This window comes from Catharus ustulatus, chromosome 3, assembly GCF_009819885.2.
Source record: "Catharus ustulatus isolate bCatUst1 chromosome 3, bCatUst1.pri.v2, whole genome shotgun sequence".
In the NCBI taxonomy this organism is placed as follows: domain Eukaryota; kingdom Metazoa; phylum Chordata; class Aves; order Passeriformes; family Turdidae; genus Catharus; species Catharus ustulatus.
In genome coordinates this window covers 39,854,869-39,876,459 of record NC_046223.1, presented here as the reverse complement: position 1 = coordinate 39,876,459, position 21,591 = coordinate 39,854,869, and the positions used below count along the sequence as shown (strand labels likewise).

The window sequence follows — 21,591 nt, the reverse complement described above, 5'->3', positions numbered from 1 at the left end:
TGATGCATTTTCACAGAAAATAAGAATCAAATTATAACCCCTTCAAATTATGCAAGTATTCTTTTAATTTCCCGTAAAATAGTTTTGGTTCCCTAACAGCAGCATCACATTTCTTTGCCTTGTGCATTATGGTTCAGCTACTTAAAGCTTATTAAATATGTTTTTCACAGAGCATTTTTCTGTTTCATTATCTGTGTTTCTTTTTCCCTGATGAAAATTCATAATAGGTTGTATTTCCTGTAGTGTTAAGAACAGGGATCACACAAAGGATTATCTATACTCACATTCTGAACAAGTAAAAAAAAAAAAAGGTTAAAACATTTATTTTTAGACTTTTCCCCATAAACACACATTAAACTGAACTTCCTATATCCAGAATTGCATAACCAGATTTGGCAGTATTAATTAACAATAAAAGTAGTGTTTTGCCCCATAAGAATCAATAAGATAATTATGTTACTTAGGAAATGGTAGTCATATGATTTTGCTTTCAGTGCATAATGAATAACACTAAGTTCTGTGCAACAAAAGGGTTTTACAGACCTAACCAAGCCCTAGGACCTGTCTGAAATTCTTCCAGGAAAGCCTGATTGAAGTCCCGTAGCAACTACCTGCTTTTACTAAATCTCAGGGGTATGTATATACACTTGCAAACACATACTCACTTCATCAAGTACACAAATTCTTTAACAGTATACTCCCAGAACATAATTTTCGGCTGGCATGCAGGAAATACCAGGACCATTTCTGTAGTTTAGTATTTGGACCTTGAAACACTTTTGCCACACTCCACATAGCTTCATTCCTAGGCAAAAAAAATGGAATTAAATGTCTTTCAAGTGTCCATTATAAAACTAAGTGCTGTACATAAATATGCATGAGAGGTCATTATTGCCAAGAGATGATTCTTTAGAAGTTCAAGTGTCTCTTACTAAGATTTTCCTCCTTGCTCTATGGCAGCGAAGTGAGTATTCAAAGGTGTAGTTGCATCTCTAGAATCTGATTTCAGTGTTTTAGCTTCTACCCCTTCTGTTTTCTTGTGGGGTCTCCCACTGATCAAACATACACTCCCAGATATCCCCAACAGTGGGCTGGAAAATTACAGGGATGGAAGAACATCTTAGGGTTTCCCTACACCAGGGTCCTAGCTGGGATCTCTGTCAGTCCCCAGGAACAGCAACCCCTGCCAGCAGGGCAGGTGGAACAAATGCACTCCCACAGCCTTTGCTTTCAGTCACAGTAGAAGGCAGCTCCGAGTTAAGGAGATGTTTTGGATCCTCCTCCTCTCTGCAGCACGCAGTGCCAGCCTGCTGCACCCCACGGTCCCTGGTGGCACCACTGCCCTGCTCAGCACCACCTTCCCAAACCATGGGGAAGTGCAGTGCAATGGGCAAGGCATGGAAAGAGCAGTCTTGGTGTGATAACAAGGCTGAGGAATGCAAACATGCTCTCCAGGTAACTCTGGCTTTCAGTCTATTCTTTGACAAGGTAAAAGCCAGAAAAGATCACGCGCTGAGTGTAGTTAGACTCGATTATAGCCTGCTGGGGTCTTTCCAGCATTGCTAAACACCGACATTCCCAGCAATTACTGTGGGAGCTGCATAAAGCCAGCGTCTGACTCCAAATCCCAGGCTAGACTCCTACCAAACACTATTTTTAGCAGTTCTGTTGTAGGCACAGGATACCTACAGTGGCAGCAGCTGCACTTGTCAGATGCCACATTTACTGGGTATTTTCCCCTCCCTTTGTGCTTTTTTCCACAGTTCTTCCAGTGGGGATTTCAGCTCACTCACATGCATATTAGCTTGGTATTATGTCATTCTTCCAACTGCACAGACCTTTCCAAAATGCTTGTCAAACCTGCAAGTGTTTCAGTGTTTTGTCACTTTTTGTTTTGGGGCTGTTCTTTCTGAAAACATGTGGGTAGAAGTACAAAACATGTATTCCCAGCCTTTACTTGTGTGCAACAGGAAAGCCTGTGTTCTTCTCAGCACAGGGTAGCCTGGAGAAGGTGACTGATCCCTGGCTGTTGTTGCTCCTCTTCCATCAAGTCAGCCACATCCTCTTACAGATGGCTGGCTTGTAGATAACCCAAAGAGCAAATAGGTTGTTCACTCCTGATCATAAAGCTAATTTACTCCCGTGCCTCTCACAAATCTCAGTTTCTACCATATGACAGGATTAAAAAAATAAAAGTGCAATTATTTTTGTTTCCGTTTTTTGTTTATGATTTCTATTGCTTTTAGTAATCTGGTGTGTATTCCCTCAGTACATCTAATTCCAGAGACATGGTTTAACTTTGGAGTATGTTGGTTCTTGCTCTCTGGTTAATGCACCCATTTCTTGAGTTATTGCCTTTGTATTGATCTCTATTGACTCTGTTAAAAGACCTTATCCACATTTCCATTTCTGCATTATGAGACCTTTAATGGCAGGGTTATCTCTCCTGTCATAGCCTCCATCTGCAACGTATTTTACTGATTATTTTTCATGAGTAATCCTCATCAGAAGCTGCCTAAGAGATGGAACAATGTCCGTGTCTGACGCACATCAGTATTTTGCACTTAGCTAATGAACACACCCATGCAAGTGGGGCATGGCTGGCTTGGACCTACTCTTCAGTGCTAAAGAAGGCTGTCACCAAACCTGTAAATATATCCATGGAAGGAACAATAACCAAAAACATGCATTAATCCAACAAAATTAAAGCTGCAGTAAATATTTGATAACATCATCTAAGAACAGCAAGGGAAAGAGCAGAGGAATGGTTGGCAGAAAGTTCCCTGCTCTTTTACAGCCAGATGTTAAGTGGAGGCTGTGTGCTCAGACAAGAAGCTGTTTGGAAACAAGGGAAATGACATAGTGTCAGGAGGTTCACTTCCTCACAGAAAAGCAGTCTGATTGAAAAAAAACCACACCAGCCCTTTGCTAATGAAAATGTTGCAAATGCAGCAAAAGTACAAATAGATGCCTTTTTTGATAGCTCAGCAAAAAGAAAAAAGAAGAAAAATAAAAGATTGGTTTTTTCTCTCAGCTAGAATCACCAGTGTTTGTGTTCTAGGACTGCAGTGTTTGCTTGGCAGGCTATGGGCTACCTGTTACAGGGGAGGACAAACCCCAGCAAGGTGGCTCTGTTTCCAAAACAATCTTTGGACAGCTTGGAAGCTCATGCCCAAACACTTACTGCATTTTAGGGAAATGAAATTCTGACTCCCAAAAATAAAAAAGGAGAAATGAATCTGACCAGCTTGACATCGATTTAGCTCTCTGCTGGTCTGTGGCAAGTTTCAAACACCAGCTCAGCTGCCTTTTAAAAAGAAAATTACAGCTGGGACAAATGATGGCTCAGCAGCTGGGTTTGCCTGATAAATACCCGTTAGATGCATCAGCCTCCAAGAACCTCTAAGTCAAACAATCCCTGGAATTTTAAGCTTCCTCTTTGCCCACCATCTTCCAGCTTCTCCCAGACAAACAATTAGTTTTAAAACAATACGTCCCTAATCCAATCACCATTCCGTATGGTCACCAAATCACAAGATGAAATAGATCCTCCGGGGAAAACTCATGTCCCTGCATTGTCAGTAATGAATAGAATTATTTCATGCTTCACAATGCCCTTGAGGAGGAGTCATCTCAATTAGCATAACTGGGCTTTTCTTATTACATGATTGAAATTAATGAGAAGAGAGGAAAAAAAGGAGAAAAAAGGAAGATGGTATGGAGCAGTGTTTTATACTGCGTTTTGATCTGTAAGTTGAAGTTGCATGATTGTCTTAACAAAGCCCAGCTCCTCAAAGGTAAAAACTGCCTCAGTACTAAAAAAATTTTGGTTGTTTTTGTCCATCTAAGTCCATCAGGACTAAACCCTATTTCAAAATAAGGTTTGTGTAAAACTTAAGTGTAGGACTGGCCTCATGTTTACAGGACAGGTTATTGCCCGAGTTCACTCAGGGTAAAGATCTCCTACAAGAGCAGTCAGTACACATCTTCTGGTGAGAGAATAAAGTTTTTAGTGCAAAGGTCTAGACTGCGTGGAAGAGTTTAATGCTCAAGGAGGCTTTGCAGCCGTAGCAAAGCAGCTCTGGCATTCCTTCATTTCTTGCTACCTGCGCACAGAAATGCAGAAAAATTTGCTTTGAAGACAGGTAAGAGCCAACAGCAGTAAGGTTAGAAGCTGGGATCCCTTATTGGCTTTATCACAGTTGGAAGTTAGTAAGGATTTTGCCAATTTTTGGGGGGGCTAGATTTATGAAAACAGGCACGAGAATGCAGCTGGCATCTCATGGTCTCCCTTGCACCTTGGTCTATTTATCATTTACAGTAACAAGGTACTCAGAGCAGCTCACTGTAAGCATCTACCTATAGTGTCTGACTGGGATTGCCTGACTGCCTCCATCAACAAGAAGCATTCAGTGATCAGCTCAGGGCTATCAGCCTTTTCTCTCTGTTCATACAGGGGGTGCAGAAAATGTCATTATCTCCTTTTTGTACCAAGGTCCTGAAGATGGTTCTTCAGAAACTCCTCTGTTAACTGCACTCCATTGCCTCCCCTCTGAAACTTACTTACTGTCATTTCCCCACCAGCCAAATAATTTTCTCTCTCAGAGCTCCCTTTTTAATTCTCAGGTCATCCAGTTTCACCAGAAGCATTTCCTAAGCAGGAGAACTAAGCATTTCCTTTATCTAGGACATAAAATTCAATTTAATCAAAGAAAGATATCAGTCAGTCTGGCATAATCTACTACAGTAAGCTGAAATCTAGCATTTTCTTCAATTTCTCCTACCTCCATGTATCTGAATATTCTTCCCTTCAAAAATTCTTCTAGAGATCTACATGCCCTTAAGGCGGCCCATTTTCCCTTACTTACCACCCTTCTGCAGATGAATGCTGGAACCCAAAACTTCAATATGAACATGTTCAATCTTACCCTTTCACTTTCCACATCATGCTGAAATGTGAACGTCAGCAGGAGGGCACCTGGGCCATGTAGGACAGTCTTGCTGGGTCCAGCTTTGGTTCTCTCTGTGGACCAACACAAAAATGAGAAAAGCTTTCCTTAGGAGGAATCCAAAAGCTCTGCTTCAAGAAGGTGTCAAAGAGGAGATCTTTGGGCTGAGACACCTCCAGGAAGTGAGGGCAAGCTTCAAACTCAACGTCTCCACATCCCAGCTGCATGCTATGATCACCTTCATGGCAGAGGTTGCAACAAGTCAGCTGAAAGGTGTGCCTGCAGCTTTATGTCCCAGCTGCAGCTGTGCTTCTGTTCCACAGCAAACACCACAGGGAAGGAGCTGCAGAAACCCCTTGTGTCACTGGGGACCTGCAGCACTTCTTGCAGGGCAATCACCAGCTTAGTATGAAACAAGCTTTGGGTCCCATTGCTGGCTAGCTCTGTCTCCTCAAGCACTGCAAATGCAAGCATTAAGGTTATGAACTCCATCAAAGTACATAAAAATTAGATGTTGCAACATTCACGCCTAGTTCTTTCATTCCCTGAACCTTAAAAAGGAGTGCAAACAGAAACTTGGCTGCTATCCTCAGATATTTTTCCTATGCTGACTTGCCCCAGCTATCTCCTTAAGGCACCTTTACCTTGACTTTCTTTTTCCCAGCCTTACATTTTTTCAGGTTAAATTCCATATACCAGCACAAACATTACCTGCTTCCAAAAGCCTTCTTCCTCTTTGCTCTCCCTTATGCCTCCTTCTTTGATGTCTTTGCTTCCTTGAGCTCTTTCTTCCAAGTGACAGATGTACACTATCAACTGAGTTCAATATTTAAGCATGTCACTCAATTATCCACTCCTACTCTAAATAATTGCTACATATTCATCACCTGGATTAGATGATCAAGCCCAGTATCAAGAAACTCCATCCCATATCTCCCATCTTACTCAGTGGTGTCCCACAGAGCACTGAATCCTTGTACTCTTGAAATCTGAGGATACTAAAATAAATGTTTTATTCCTCTTAACCCCATTTTTCCTTCTTCTATTTAATGAAGAATTGGTGTCCAGTTTTATCTAGTCTAGTAATGATAATCAGCTGTCTTAAGTGCTTCCTGAAGCTGATAGACCCTTCTTCCTCTATTATTTCCCTTTAAAAATCTGGGATGCAGCAATGTCTCCTCTTAACTCCTCTGGTATCTCTCTCATAGCAGCTAAGTTTCCTGGATGATTTTATTCCTTTAACATTTATTTTTTAGGATAAATCTGGGCTGTAAACAACCCACTTTTTAAATTGTTCTTTATCTAGGTGGGTTTAGTAAATTGTTTGACTCTATCGTACCCTTAGAGTTAATGATTTTTTATGAGTTTTTTTCCTGTTCTTGGAAAACATCTAGAAAGTGTGACAGACTTCACATGTCTCCCTGCTGAAGACTGAGGTACAAGTTGTAATTCATTTTCCAGGCAAGATCCCCCTTTTAGTCAACGTAGTCACCTTGTTGCTCAGGAAGATGATGGCTACATCCTCAGCTCACCTGCAGCTTCTTACACACCAAATTTATAAAAAAATTTTATAATGGCCACATATTCTTCCCTTCTCATTTTTCTGTCTCAGCCTTTTGGATCATTTTCTTGCATTCTCACACAATCAGCTCTTCTACCTGTTCCTGCAGCACTGACCCTGCTGATTTATAGGTCCCATATTCTTCTCTCTTTATTGCTCATTTTGTTTCTTCCAGTCAATCACAGTGGTCATCCCTATTCCAAGTAGAACTATATCTTAATGGCATACAGATTTCTTGATTTCCATGGACTATATCTTAGAGTGTTTCCCTGCTGTATCCTACCTCTTTATTGCCTTTTTTTTTTTAAAGAAAACATATGCCCCTCTCCGTGTTCTGAGAAGTGTGGAGAACTCTCAGTGTTTTCTGAGAGTTCAAAGCTTTTGCACTTCTAATTTTGGGGAGTCACATGTTCCTGATTTCAGAACTCATTAAGTTTGGCCTGTGTTTTCATATCCTACTCTTCTTGGCGCTTTTGCACGATACATGGCATATCTGGGGAGGTGCCAAGTGCCTCAATGCCAGCCCACAGCTTTAGCTGTATATTCATAGCCTTTGCTATACTTCCCATATAGCACAAATGCTTCCCAGAAATGAATGAACTTGTTTTCACACCATCCTGTGAGTAACGAAAGTGCTATTATTTATATTTTATGGAGAGGGAAACCGGGGTACAGAAGTTAAGATTCATATTTGTGAATGAACTTTACTCTAACTCAGTTGAAAATAAAAACATTTTCTTAATTCTCTAAGTTATTAGTTTTTTCTGTTCTCAGATGCTCAGTTGCTTTCCTCTGAGAAGCTTCCCATTTTTTTTACGCTTTCCAACCCCTTAGTCCCACACACATGTCCTGCCTCCACCAACACCAATTTGTTCATTCCACCTGCCCACATAATTCCCTCTCATTTCCTTCTTGCATTCACACAGAAGCTTACCATACATGTACTCACAGCTAAAGCCAGGGCCAGGCTGCAGCCACCATCACTTCCAGCCTCTGGACTCTGACAGCAAGGCTTATCCACCTTGCTTTGTTTTGCCACCGAGAGCATGGAGAACACAGATATGATCCCTCTGCTTTTTAGTGCTTTGAAGTATTTAATTCCTCAGTGGTGGGAATTTGCTTCCTACACAGATGCAAAAAAATGAAGAGATGAACCTCTTGAATGCTCAGACCCCAGAGAATGCAAGAGGCAGTCACTGCTGTAAGCCCCAAGTCCACAGCACCCCTGCTCCATTGCCAGCTGGTCCTAAAAATCCATAAGAACTGCAGCCTCTCCTACTTCCCCTACCGAAACCCCACAGGGCCAGTTCTGCACAGCCAGATTCAAAATGATGGTGGGTTACAAAACCAATGTCCCCCACACCTCTCCACCCTTTGTTCTCCTGCTTACTCCCTGATGTCACATGCTATCTCTGCCAAAAGGACAAGCCTACCCTGGCTGTGCCTGCAGGTGATAAGGGTCTGGGCTGCAGGCTGTGCTCACTGACCAAAACCCTCAAGTCAGGGCACAGCCTGTTCCTGGTGGTTTTCTCATCCACAGCTCCACAAAGGACTTATCTAACAACATATGGAACAATACGTGAGACAGGCACTCTGGACTGAATTTCTAACTTTGCTGTTAAAGTTGTTCCACACCACGAGGATTTGTCACATGAACAGAACCATGGGAACTGGGGATCTGATCATGCTCCCTCTTTAGTTAGTGGAGGTCAGTCAGCATGGTCAGTGAGTCAAGAAAAATTTGCCAGACATGGAGCTGTCCATCTGAGTGGCTGATGTAGTGACTCTGTTGGTCTGCCCAGATCTCCCAGTACAGCAATTCACCCTTTGATCACAAGATTTTTCTTGATGTCTCCCAGGTTATTGGCATAGCCGGTGTGAGTCTCATCCACAGATGGACAGAAATGCATTGGCCTCCAGTGGGAGGAACTCAGCAGGAGCCTGTGCACAGGACATGGGACAGACAGCAATGCTCTGTCAACAGACACATGGAGGGAAATTAATGAGGAGAGCAGCAGGAAGTGTCAGAGTCCTGCCTCGCTACATCACCAATTGATCACAAATGACCCTGTTTTATCAGGCACTCAGTAATGGCGCTGCAGTCTCAGCACTGGGCAGTTTATGGCACAAACCAGTTTGCTGTTACAATAAGATTCTAATATTTTGAACAATCAGGTACCTACCACCATAAAATAAAGCTAAGCACTTAAGATCCTGCTTAACAAGCCTGCTAATGCACTACTGAAATCAATGACACATTTGAACAGTAAGAACTGCCCTGAAGCTTTTTAAAGCCTGCTGTCCTTATTTTTCATTTTGTGAGCAGAATTATTCCTTCCAGGAGAGCACCTTCTGTTTGAAAGGCTACAGGACCAAAAGCACAAAGACAAGGACATGATTGGTTGCTAACATGTCAGAAAACAGCATCCAAGAAGTTACTTGATCCTGCCCTACCTTAGCTTCTGCAGCTTGCTGAGAGCCAGATATAAACACAGAAATGGCCTTCTCTACTGCTCAAGTGCTTTGTGACTTTGTGGATTGATGGAAATGAAACATTAAAGGCTACAGACAATTATTCTTAAATGGGCTCCAGTGATTTTTGTTTACACAATGCCGACTTGATAAAACAATTTAACATAAAACATATATCAAAAACATTTAAGCAAGAGCATCTGTCACAAACTAAAATATGGAATTCTGTGAGAGGCAAAGAAGAGAAAATGGAAACTGTATAATCACAGGAAGGGACAATGGGGAAATAATGACAAATCAAATTTAGCAACTTTTTTTCTCTTCCAAATGACACTTCTCATCAGCTAGCTCGTGTCAAAGGAAAAAGGAAAAAAATCTCCGGTGATTTTTATCTATTAGAGTTTGCTCCAAATACTCGCTATGCTCTGGAGCTGCAGCTGCAAGGAGGCCCAGCTCTGCCACTCTCAGCTAATAGGTTTGATTGCTCCCTCTGAAATGATCCTCGCAGACAGTGACCCGCGAGTCAATCTGCCAGCCAGCCTTGCAGAGTGAGGACGGGCCCCAGAGCAGCAGTGGGGGAAACTCCGGCAGCCCCAGCAGTGCCACCGCGCCCCGTGCACCTTGCAGAGCTGCTGAGGAGATAAGCCACTGTGATCCACAAAGTGCTGGTGTTTAGTATACAGTATTTATATTTTATGAATGTTAACAAGCAAGAAGCCCTGAACAACTGAGCAGTTACAAGCTCAAAAGGCTTTGTGAGATATTTTCTCTAAGGGCTCATTAATGTGGTCTTTTAATGGAGTGCTTGCATGTCTGAATCTTTAACTGTAGCTATAAATAGAGTTTATAAGCACTTGACAGTGTGTGGCAAAGCTGTGTTAGCAGTGTTTGCCCTGCTTTTTTGCAAATTCCATTTGCAAAAGATATTTAAGAGGTGGAATATAAACGTTTCTGAAAACATGGAGTTGTATACATCCTAAAAATGTTGCACACCCCATTCCCACAGGGTCTAATGCATGGTCCCTCATTTAATAGAGCATCACAGCACCTCAACAAAACATCTAATATTCACATGCTATTGAAGGGAAAATTAGAGCATAAAGAGGTCAAGCTACAGCCCAAATGCCCTGCAGCAAGTTAGCAGAGAAGCAGGGGCAGGAACCAATGAGCTCCAATTACCTGCCCTAATGGTTAAACCCTGAGAGAAAAGTCCTGCCATTATTGTCCCTGGTGCTGAAGTAGAGGCCTGCAAGCCTGTAGCAAACAGTGGGATTTACATTCCCTAGTGGGTTCCCTTGCTCTGAAAAACACCCACACTGTGCTGACCATGTGGCCTTTCTCCTCCCTTTTTGTCCCATTTAGAGTGATGGCACTTTCAGCTCACCAGCCCACCCTAAGCAATCTTACATATAGCTTTGTCAGCCCTGGTGAAGAACCAACAGAATTACCCAGCTTAATGCACTGTACAGGAGTGTTGGTTTATGATGATACAATAAAAGCTGCTGGAGAATCACAGCTTTTAATAAATCATCACATAGTATTATCCATAAAAATTGCCATTTCCATGCACTGCAGCGCTTGTAATAGCTCTCTTGTTTTGCCTGGCCACCTGGGGCTGTGCAAATGTAACACACCAGCACCATGTACATGCTGCTGTCCCATGCAAAGCAGCAATCACAGGTCAAGCATGATAAATTCAAAGGGCTAGTTTCCAAAATATCAGTGACTTGAAGCATCCAGCTCACCCTAAGGTAAGGGGTAAATACACTTTTTACCTTTTTTTTTTTTAAGGTTTTTAAAACATGGACTTTTAAAATATCTCCCTGTTAAAGTGTGAAGGCTCCTCCCTGGAAGTCTTGACAGCCTCAAGAGATAAACAGCGGCACATCCAACTTCATTTGTCTTCCCACCATACTCACCTAACTTAATCCTATCCAATGGCTGCATTGGCTTACTTTACCCAGTAACAGAATGGAGGCTGAAGTCCAGATGTGTCTAGAAAAGGAAACATGACACAGATCATGAGGGCACACTGGGAGAACCTTTCTTGCCTGGCTTCAGCACCCAGTTGTATGGTACATCTACTTGGACAGAATTACGTGTATTTACAGCACACAGACAGAGTCCCTTTAATGTAATTACAGGGCATGTGTTATCCTCTCAGGCTGACATCTACTCTGGGTCATTATTTGGATTTTTCACTAGCACTTCTAAATGCTTCCATTTTTGGTTCATCTCCGATGCAGCTGCAATTGAGTTTTCCGCATGCATGCATCCTGAATTTATTTTAAATGTGCTCAGTGTTTAGAAGGTAAGTGAGGATGCTATTAGCTACCAGTCTGCATCTATGAATGATCAATTACCACCTTCTCAGTAGTTTGGTTCAACATGTGAGAGGATATGTTGTGAGAGAAGATGTTAGTTTGTAATGAGACTATCACAGGCTGCATTGTTTGAGGGAGCCTGTTGTCAAATGATTGCTTTTGTCTAAAGCAGGAAAAAAGAAAATCAACCAGAATAATTTATAGCTTAAAAATGCTGATATTCTGTGAGCATGTTTTGGATGCTTCAACACCAGTAAACTACTGTAAACCAAAATCCAATTAAATATTTAATCAGTATTCTCTTTTCTACACAGGAATAAGAATCTATTTGTCTTGTATCACAATTGCAAGCACTTAGTGTCTTTTCTGCACTGTGGTGTCCCAGAGTACATGCTCAGGATCAGTGCCTCCTGGAGCAGCATGTGGGCAGCTCCCAAGTGTTGCTTGAGCAGATCTAGCAGCCACATCCTCCTGTTACAGCACAGGAGTTTTTCCTCCTCCTCAGTCAACCATGTCCACCTACTACAGGGATACGTATTTTTCTCTGCTCTTTAGTTAATTTGCAGCTTACTCCTTTTACTCCTCCTTCCCCCACCAGTAATCTTCCTCAACCTTCTTCCTCTGCTGTGTTTCACCTCCCATACACTACAGGTCTTCTAGAACATTAGCTCCTTTTCTCATTAGTTTTTTTCACCTTTACCTCTCACTCCATCAGCCCTTTGATGTTGAGCACTTCTTCCTATGCTCATGCTGCCTGCAAACCTCAATTTATGAGGATCTCAGCTCCATTTTTCCTGCTTGTAGAGGGCTCTGTCCCTGCCCAGAAGGATTTCTGAGCATGTGCTGCTATGCTAAAAATCAGAGGGAAGAGGAGGAGACAGGCAGGAACCAGGTGGCCAGATCTAAGGAAGGACTTGCTGGGAGAAGAGTTTATTTCTGCTGCCTCTCGGTGGCCTGGCAGGGACACCATTCATTGAGGCATAAACTGTTGAGACATTTTTGCCCAGCTGCAGGTCAGCTTGGATCCATCCCTTGAAACAACAGCTCTATGTTTCTCTTGTGGCACCATGAAGTTTTCCCCAGGAAAACTTTCCACCTGGTGCCCAAACAGGCCATTAGATGGAGGGGACAAAGCCCAACATACAGGGTCTATGTACCAGCCACCTTTTCAGCAGCATGTCTAAAAGGCTGCTGTAATTATTGACTCAGCCTGCAGCAGTAGGTCATCATTGGGCTCAAGTAGAATATGATCAAAATTCAAAAAAACGTAGGACTGAGCTAAAAAACCAAAAAACAACCAAAAAAAACCCCTCCCAAAAACCATTTCCAGCTAGGAAGACTGATTTTGCTTTCCAGTACACAGCTATAAATCAGGGTGAGTGAGGCAGTGGAGAACACAAGAGAGGATGGAAAAGAGAAGAGGACTCCATCTTTTGACCTTAAAGGATAGGTTTAATTTTTCTGAAAATAGCCTGGGACTCAGTCTCTGGCTATAAGGGCAAATATGGTGCTGTAGACTGAGCTCTCTTTAGCTTGCCATGAGATGCCCACATCCAAACGGGATCTTTCTCTGGGATCAGCTCAGTGTGCAGAGTCTGCAAGCAGTCACATTTGGGTGCCTGTATGAGATTTAAAATTTGGGGGTTGACCTATTAATCTTGTTCAAGAGAGTCTACTCTTCCAGCTGGGGCTGGAGGGAAAACTGTCTTTGTACTCAGGAAATTTTGGCAGAAGCAGTTGTGCCAGCTGGGAAGGTACTGACAGAAATTTGCTCTTGCAGAAACAGGAGCTGCTGAGGTGATTCCTAACATCTCCCTGCCTGTGCAATCACATCTTTCCCCTCACTAAAGGAGGTATCACAAATGCAAGGTCAGTCTTGCAGGAGAGTTATTTTCAGCTTGGTTCAACCTTAACTTATGTGTTGGCTTGTTTGGAGTTTTTTTCCTTCCCATTTTTACTATTTGCATTGGGTCTTATAGGGGAAAATGAGCAAGGCATAAAAATACAGTTTAATTTTTACCTGTTAAATTCAAGTTTAAAGGTATTACCTATTTCAGTACAATCAGCTGTTGACATGAACTTTGTTCCCATTTCCCCTCCAATTTAATTTTTTTCACAAATTCCACATTTACCTGTGGTGCTTACCAGAATACCACACACCAAAGCTCTCAGCCACTTCCTGTGGGCAAGGCAGCACAGCCCTCACCCCCTTCCTCCCCTCTCCCTCCCAGGGGTGCTGTCTCTGCCCCACTCCCTCCCCACATGCCTTTGGGCATCAACCACTGCTGGTTTCTGTGGTTATGGTATTTTCCTCCCTCCCTCAAGCATGGCATCAAGTGGGCACCACATGCTGCAGGCATGGTGGGTTTTTCCAAGCCTGTGTTGGAAAGGTCTCAAAAGGCAGCCCCATAGGAGGCTGGGTACTGCATGCAGCAGGAAAGCCAGGCAGCTCCAAAGCCTGAAGTGCAAGCCCTCTATATGTGCATTTACAGTATTGGATTTATTGCACTTTTATTGGAATAAGTGAAGAGGTGTAAAGTTCGCCATAAAAAAGAAATTCCTTTCATAGAAATTTCATGATACTTATTATTGTCTGAGAGCAGCAGTTTTGTGCAAGTTCTTAAACAAATAGCTAAGAATCACAGATTTTGACCTTAGCCAGTGTTTAAAGAAAGGTGCACACTACTTTTTTATCAAATCACAACATCATGTAAGAGACAGAGCTCCCCAGCTCCCTGACATTTTCTGTAGAAAGTAATTTAAATAGAAAATTGCAGGTTAAGAGCTAATGAGTAAAACAGATTAAAATTGCATGAACCAAAGCGACACTGAGAATGCAATTGGAGAGACCCCACAGCTATAACATGGAAATATGGTTACATGCAAAATGGTCCTTCCAAAGCACTGATTGGGGGAGAAGAAAAAATGTACTGGAGAAAACCCTCATGCAATCCACTGTACAGAAACAGCATAAGTTTAAGGTAAGCTCAGAAGCCAGCTCCTTGCTCTTCTTTTTCCTGGAAATAGCCACTTTGACTTTAGTAAGGCCAATCTGAAGGCTAAAACGGGCAATATCTGGCAGCAATTGTGGCTCTGTGCAGCTACAGCCAGTTTTGTCCATGCTGAACTGAAACCAGAGCAGTCACACGGCCCTGCTTCCCCATTTCACTCTCATTGAGACCGAGCAAGGAGGAGCTCTGGCACCAGAATGGCATCAGCAGTTGTTAGAGCAAGTGGCTGGGTTTCACCCTCTTCTCCAGCACACATTTTCTGTGTGACTGCAGTTTGCTCAGCTAAAAGCAGAAATAGCAGCACTTTCAGCTGCACAGAAGCACTTTGGGTTTCAGCTGGCTGACCCTGGGGAGCCACCAACCTCCAGGAAGAGGGCTTGTGGTGGCCTGCCCTGCCCACCAGAATGCTCCACCATCCACTGAGGAGTAACAGAGAGATTGGCCCTTTGCTGAGCATTGCAAGTGAGCAGTCACAACTCTTTCCTGGTCTCCCTACATTTGCAGCACACACACCATTCCTGTTCTTGGCTGGAACAAAGCTAGTGCAAAGAAGCAGCACAGGAATCTCCCTTGTAAAAAAAAATATCACTGTGTTCAAACCCTTGCCCTGCTGCTGCTTCATCCTCCTCCTCCTCCCAGCCCCCAAGCCTGGCTGATGCCCATCACCAGCTGCTTTCCCAGCTGTAGCAACCATCTGCTGTGGCAGGAAGGAGGCAGCTGTGCTGAGACTTTGGCAGCCCAGTGCCCACTGGGCACAGCGAGCACCTGCCTTTGCCAGGAGCAGGATGGTGGGTGCTGCAAGGCTGGGCTCTGCAGGTGCCTGGCCACCACCAGGGCCACTCACAGTTGGGTAAGGTGATCACCAAATGCACCCTGAGGTACTGGAAAAGGTCCTTTCATTGACCTCCTTGGAGGCCACAGCTTTGAGGTCATCTCCCATCCTTGGTTCATAAGCCCAGGTCCAAGCTGGGATGAGCACACAGCTTGTTTCACCCTGCTCTCAGCCACATTTGAAGATATTTCTGCACCTCAGTATCATCTGCCTTTCTGGGTTTATTGTGGAATGTTTAAGAGGGAAGAGAACCTTCCCCCAGCCTCCAGGATGGCAGGTGCATGTGTCTGCATGGACCACACAGCCCAGGAGGGTCAGTACCATGGCTTCACAGGAGGGAATGGGAAACAATTGCCACAAAATGTCTCAGGCAAAGCAAATTAAATTGCTTTATATATTAAAAAGAAAAAAACTAAATCTTCATGAGAAACTTGAAACTGAAATTGGAAATTAAAAACTACTGTTTGTACAACTGCCTTCTATTGATTAAATTATAGAAAACAGCCCTGAGTGAGGGCTGTGGAGAAACCAATCACACACTCAGCAGACCATCCATCTCCATTCCCCAAACATAATTATAGCAATATGGGAGACATGAAAATACAATGCAATCCAACACAATAGTAATAAAGAACTGAAAATATTCGTGCTGTTGAGCAAAGGCAGTGCAACCATCTTCTCGAGGAGCCAAAAAATGTTCAAGCCATGAAAGGTTTAAAAAAAAACCCTAGTGAAAACAGAGGAATACTATTTTTCTTTCTTTGGAAAAAAAAAGTACCCACCCTTATAATATGTATAAAAAACACTGCAGTTTGCAACTGCCTGTTTTTCCTACTTCATGCGGTACATAGGCTGTCTTGTAATTAAAAGCTGCTATAACACAGACCACAAAAATCAATTCTGCACTATGTCAGTAGCAAAATTATTGATAGAAAACAGTCTTATCAAGTTAATTTAGGCCCTGTTATTTTCATTGCTAGATTTAAGAGGAGCCATGCCTTAAAGAGGGCTAGAGCACTATTACACAGATTATTTTTAATATATGTATACACACACGTGGAATTTAAAAGCAAATGGTCAGAATTTACTAACTTAAATTTCTTTTCTGTGATGAGGATTTATTTTTCTTCTACTGATAAAGAAGAAAAACCTTATTAATGAGGCCTCAGTGGTAGTTACACTGCTGCCACTACACTGTGAGAGATGTACACTTTTTTTTCCCAAGGAGGGTTTAACTGCTTTGTAGATCCATAACAATATTTCACAGAGAAAGCTTTATTCAACTGGAGCTCTTAAACCTCCTTTGTGAAATGTTGTGGTATTTTGTGAGATACATGGCCTTTGCTATGCACGTGACACTGGCAGGTTTCTAGGCATGCAAGTTCAAGAGGTTTATTTTCCAGATTTTTTTTTTTTTCAATCAATTAAGCTCATTGGTAAGACTGCATGCAGTTCAGAAAGGCAGAAAAGAAAAATAACCACTAACTCTTTCTTCTGCAGAAGCAGCTGGATTTGCTGCTGCTGTCTGTGCAGAGCAGCTCGGATGCTGGCTTTGGCTGCCTGCAGGTTCACAGCCCTGGAATGTTTCTGGTGGGCTTTTCCTCCTTCATTAGGAACATTCTTGTGATGCGGGGGATTCCTATCAAAACTATCATCACCCTCACAACGCGAGTCATTCCCCAGCCTTTGAATACAGACAGCTGCCAAGCTACAGAAAACATAGCCTTGCCTCTACAGAATTCTTCAGAGGGTATTTTTTTCCCTTAATGTTGCATTTTAACGTGCCTATAACACCCAGCCCCTATGGGGGAGTGAACAAAAGGCCTTTTAAAGGCAATCTTTCAGAATGCTCCGATTGTGCCCTTAATTGCATCTAAGTACATGTGGGCTCAGCTCTATGCAGACATAGTTTTAGCTGTAGGTTGATTTGAAGCAAGCCACACATTCTATACTAAAGCAATGCATAAAAGCACACACAAGAGAAGAAAGCCTTAATTTAGTCACATTACTACTGTAAATAATGCATAGCAAGCAATAATCAGATGCAAGAAGTTTAGAGCAGATGTTCCCTTTGCTTTGATTCTTGAGGCAGTGCACTAGCAATTTCTTCCTTTGTAAGAGACAAAGATGATTCAGTGTTAGTAAAAAAAGTGTCAGGCATGAAGTTCTTCCAGTTAAAAGCTGAGGAATAATTCACACTGTGAGATGTGGGGCTGAAGGAGGGTTTCCAGGTATTTCCCCTCCCCGTACTAAGAGCATTTCGAAAGAGACCTGGGATTTTCTTTGGGCTTACAGTAGTGGTTTAAAGTATTATTTCTGCTAGAATCTATTCTTCCTCCACCCCCCCACCCCTTACTCCTGGAAGAATTTAGTTGCTTTCCAAAGAGGTGGGGATTGCAGACCACCCACCTCAGAGTCTCTTGCTCAGCATGTGTTGGGGAAGAGGCTTGCTGGGAAAACACCACCAACAGCCCATGCAGAAAAAGGGAACAGAGGCTCAGCAGGTTGTGCCACTGGTTAGGAGGAGCAAGGCTCAGCTCCACAATGCCTGGTAATACCCTAGCTTTGATGGTGACAACATCCCATCCAGCAAGGCAGGATGTGGCCATGAGTACACTGGGGCAGAGGTGGCAGTGCCTGGAGGAGAAGAAGCTGTTGGACATGTGCTGCTCTTCCATCAGCATCAGCAGCTCCAAGCAGGCCTTGGAAGCCACATAGGAAGTGAGGGGAAAAGTCCCAGACTGCCTCTTATCACAGCAGTGTGGCACCTGTCTGGCCCTCCTCAGGAGGAGAGCCTAGGAAGGCTCTGCCAAAGAAAATCCAGAAAATTCCCAGGCACAGGCTGTAGCTGGGGAGCAAATGGTGGCCCAGAGAGGCAGGGGGTGGTGACGTGCAGCTGCAGGGGTCCCAAAAGTTCAATAAATGCATCCTCTAATTGTTCACAATGAGAGCAAATTGTGGGAAGCCAAGAGCTTCCCACCATTTGCTCACATTCCTGTCACCCACCCGCAGCAGAGCTAATGTTTCCCACCCTAGAGCTGCTCCCTGGGCAGTAGCTGAGGCAAAACATCTCTTCAATAAGGCCTCCTCCATTCCCTTGCTCCATAATGCTGCAATGTATTGGGAGAAAGAGACACAAATTCCCCAAATCTCACATTTTCCAAAACATAAACTGTCAAGGAAAAGCCTTTGCCGGAATAGCTGCTCACTCCTGGTCTCTTCTCATCAGCTTCCGCCCTACCCACACAGATCCCTCAGCATCTCTTCCAGCTCAGCACAGCACCACAGGGACCCAGAAGAAGCGGGAAGCAGAAACACATGAAAATGAAGTAATGAGACTAATGCACATGATGGAGGTTGCCAGATGCAGGGATATCATTCCCTGCTTCTAGGGCGAGAGTTAGGTAAGCCAAGCTGCTTTTTCGTAATTGCTCCTTAGGGAAGGGCTTCAGAATCACACCCAGAAAACAGAAACTGAAATTTGATACAAAACTGGATGGACCACACATTTAAAGCCAGGCCGCCTGATTAACACAAAAATGTGCAACACGAGGTAGATGCTTTATGTCAGACATTAATTTTTTCTGCCTATACCCAGTGGGCTTCATCATCCAACACTGCTATATATGTTGTTGATAGGCTGAGATTGTGATGTGGAGACCCCCCTGAGATTTCTTCTAATCTTTTGTGTTTTGAGGAGTTTGTGCACAGGATTTCTTTGATCACTATGCTCATATCAGAGAGCAATGTGATTTCATGTACAATCAGAACTCTGTGGCAGTCACAGAGCTGCAGTGGCTGCAACACTTATTTCAGAGGGGTATGCTACCAACAGCATCAACCCAGTTACCTCCAGTCACATGAAGCATGGCAGGCTAAATAAATTTCAACCAAGTTGTGCATCACATGGCTACAAAAGCAGAAGTGGTGCATAACACAAGCGAAATGCTCCCACTACTGCAGAGCAAGCTACGACAGCAGGCTGGCATATAGCTGATCCCATTCTGCCTTCCAACAACCTTAACCTCTGATTTTTTTTTCCCCCAAAAACATTGTGCTGAACAGAGGAGGTTTGGATTGCTGAGACCATTTAATAAACTAAGGGTATGTCATACAAGATCCAACACTATGGTGCTTTTTTAGGTGCTCCTTTTCTTCCTATTGCATTAATCCACCTTGACCAAGGCAGAGTAAGAAGGCTAGGATTTAACTTCTTTCAGTATTTGGAAAGCACTAGGATTAGTTCCAATTTCATCCCCCTCTCACCCCACACCCCCATCAGCCAGGGTCACCAGACCATAGCAAATGCAGAGGGCTCCTGTGCATAGGTACCCACAGCAGCAGCAGAGAGGGCATGGTCCCAAAAATGCCCCTGGCAACAGCCTTGCCAACATGGCTGTGCCCTCAGCTTTCTCCTCCATGAACGTGCCCATTCTTCTGCCCATAGCTTAAGGGTTTTGCTCTACATGAGAGGCTCTGTTGGTAAAAAAATGAAAAACTGAGCAGCCTCTCCTTTCCCCTTGAGGAAGAGGATTCAGGGCACATTCCTGGTTGGAAAGTGCCACAGCTGGGTGGCCAAGAGAGGGGCACAGCGTCAGCCACTTCTGGGCACACTAACCCTGTCCTGCTGCACACACAGCCCACACCAAGAGCACAGGGGGTGGTGAGCCAGGGGTCATGAGAGACACTTAACTCATTCTCAAGTGACATTAGTAAAGAAATTAAGTATTTGGTGACTTGTGGCATCACAAATGGGACATGAAGCAAAAAGCTGACTCCTTGCTCTGCAAGAAATGTACTTTTTCCCTCCCTGAGGCTGCAGTTTGCTATCTCTGCTCAAGCAAGCTTCCACCCACCTCACCAGAAGCCACCAGGCACTGTCCAAGGAGGGGAGAGCTCTCAGCAAGGAGCTCCACAGACATACCCAGGCTGGATTTGCTAGGCAAGAACAAGAACAGCTAAGATATGCCCCACCACACACACTCCCCTTCCCTCCCATCACATGCCGGAAGGATTATGGGGCCAGTGCAGGGAACTTCTTGTCCTGCCAGGGCATAAACCTTCCTCTCCCGGTCTCCAGGAGGCACAAAGCAGCTCTGAGAGGTTGCAAGCAGACAGGCTTTATATGGAGCTCCCACAAACATCACAGCTTTTATTTAAAGCAGAAAACACAGGATGTTACAGATGAGTGGAAAAATGTGATGTGCCCCACTGCCTGCAGAGCCCCTCAGACTGGAGAATGCTCTTCTGGAAGTCAGAGGGTCTCCAGACAGGATTAGGAAAGCACATAGTGTCTGCTCTAACGTTTTATTTTTGCCCTGCTTGGCTGCAGCTACACCTCCCTGCACCCCACGCACAAACACCCTCCCAGCTAGGGTCCCATACCTTCCCTCCCACTTACAACTTCCCACAGCCCTTTTGTACTCGACTCCTGGGAGGCTCTTTTCAAACTTTTTTGGCAGCACCATCTCTTTGAAACACTGGAAAGCTCCCAGCGAGAAGCCTGGCTCCGGCTCCCTGCCACCAGTGCTGGCAGTGCCTTGCTCTGTCCTCTGCCAGGCTCTGCCCCTCTGCAGGGGCCCGTGGGCAGCCCCAGCCCAAGCTGGGCAAGAGCCACAGTCACCCCTGCCCACCTTCACATGGGCAACTCTGAGTGTTCAGTGGATCCATAGCTTACACAGTGACTGCTTTGCAGGACCTGCCAGCATTCACCAAGTGCCAGAGTTCCCTGAACTCTGACACCTGTTATAGGGCTCTCTTACACAGCTTTGGGGAGGAATCATCAAAAGTATTTTATTTTATGCTTGTTTTCATGATCACATGTGACAAAGGCAACCAAAGGTACATTTTCCCCCCCTTATGTGACCACACACTTTTTCTTCTTCAAGCTAAACTGTTGCCAGCCAACTTAACATAATTATTAAGATAAACTGCAGATATCTCAAACAGGTAGTTTCAGAATATCAGCACTTACAACTTAACATTCCACACACTTATTTACTGATGCTCCTTACCTTACCATCACTGGAGAGTTTGAAAGTAGCAGAAGATCCCAGAGTAAAGCACAAACCACATCACTTCTGTAAAACCAGATTAGCTTTAGTGCCTCTACACTTAATTTATACCTCTTGAAACACCTGGCCCATTGTATCTTTTAATTGATTATAATTAATTGTTGATTGGCTTGCCCCTGGCATCAGTGACCACAATTACATGATCCAGTCAAAAGAGAGGCAGTTGCTATTTTTTAACCATAATTCTGGGGTTTTTTTCAGCATGTTAAGATAGGTAACCAGTGTATTGAATGACATAGTATTACTCATATGCTTAATCACAGAATTAAGCATCTGAGTCCTTGATCTTGTGCTTTATAAAATGCTCTGAGCTGTGCTGTAATTGCCAATAAATATGCTGCTGATCATGCTTAAAGGGGCATTGTCAA

The 21,591-nt window shown here is 43.7% G+C and overlaps 1 protein-coding gene and 1 long non-coding RNA gene across 8 annotated transcripts in view; both read right to left on the bottom strand.

Moving 5' to 3' along the window:
• The window catches only part of PACRG (parkin coregulated), a 254,702-nt gene that overhangs the window by 11,378 nt on the left and 221,733 nt on the right, over positions 1–21,591 (bottom strand). For 3 of the 7 annotated variants that reach the window (XM_033054739.2, XM_033054741.2, XM_033054738.2), the window contains exon 6: positions 4,391–5,023. In XM_033054739.2, coding sequence (XP_032910630.1) covers positions 4,707–5,023 — 317 coding nt within the window. In that variant the 3' untranslated portion in view covers positions 4,391–4,706. Of the gene's footprint in view, positions 1–665; positions 5,024–21,591 lie in introns of those variants that run through there. The other 4 variants (XM_033054743.2, XR_004417349.2, XR_004417350.2 and 1 more) reach the window with 4 other exon arrangements.
• On the bottom strand, positions 5,032–20,089 carry LOC116993755. Its single transcript, XR_004417351.1, has 3 exons — positions 20,006–20,089; positions 7,460–7,633; positions 5,032–5,407 (listed from the first exon to the last, which is right to left on the bottom strand). It is a non-coding gene; the product is annotated as an uncharacterized LOC116993755 (long non-coding RNA).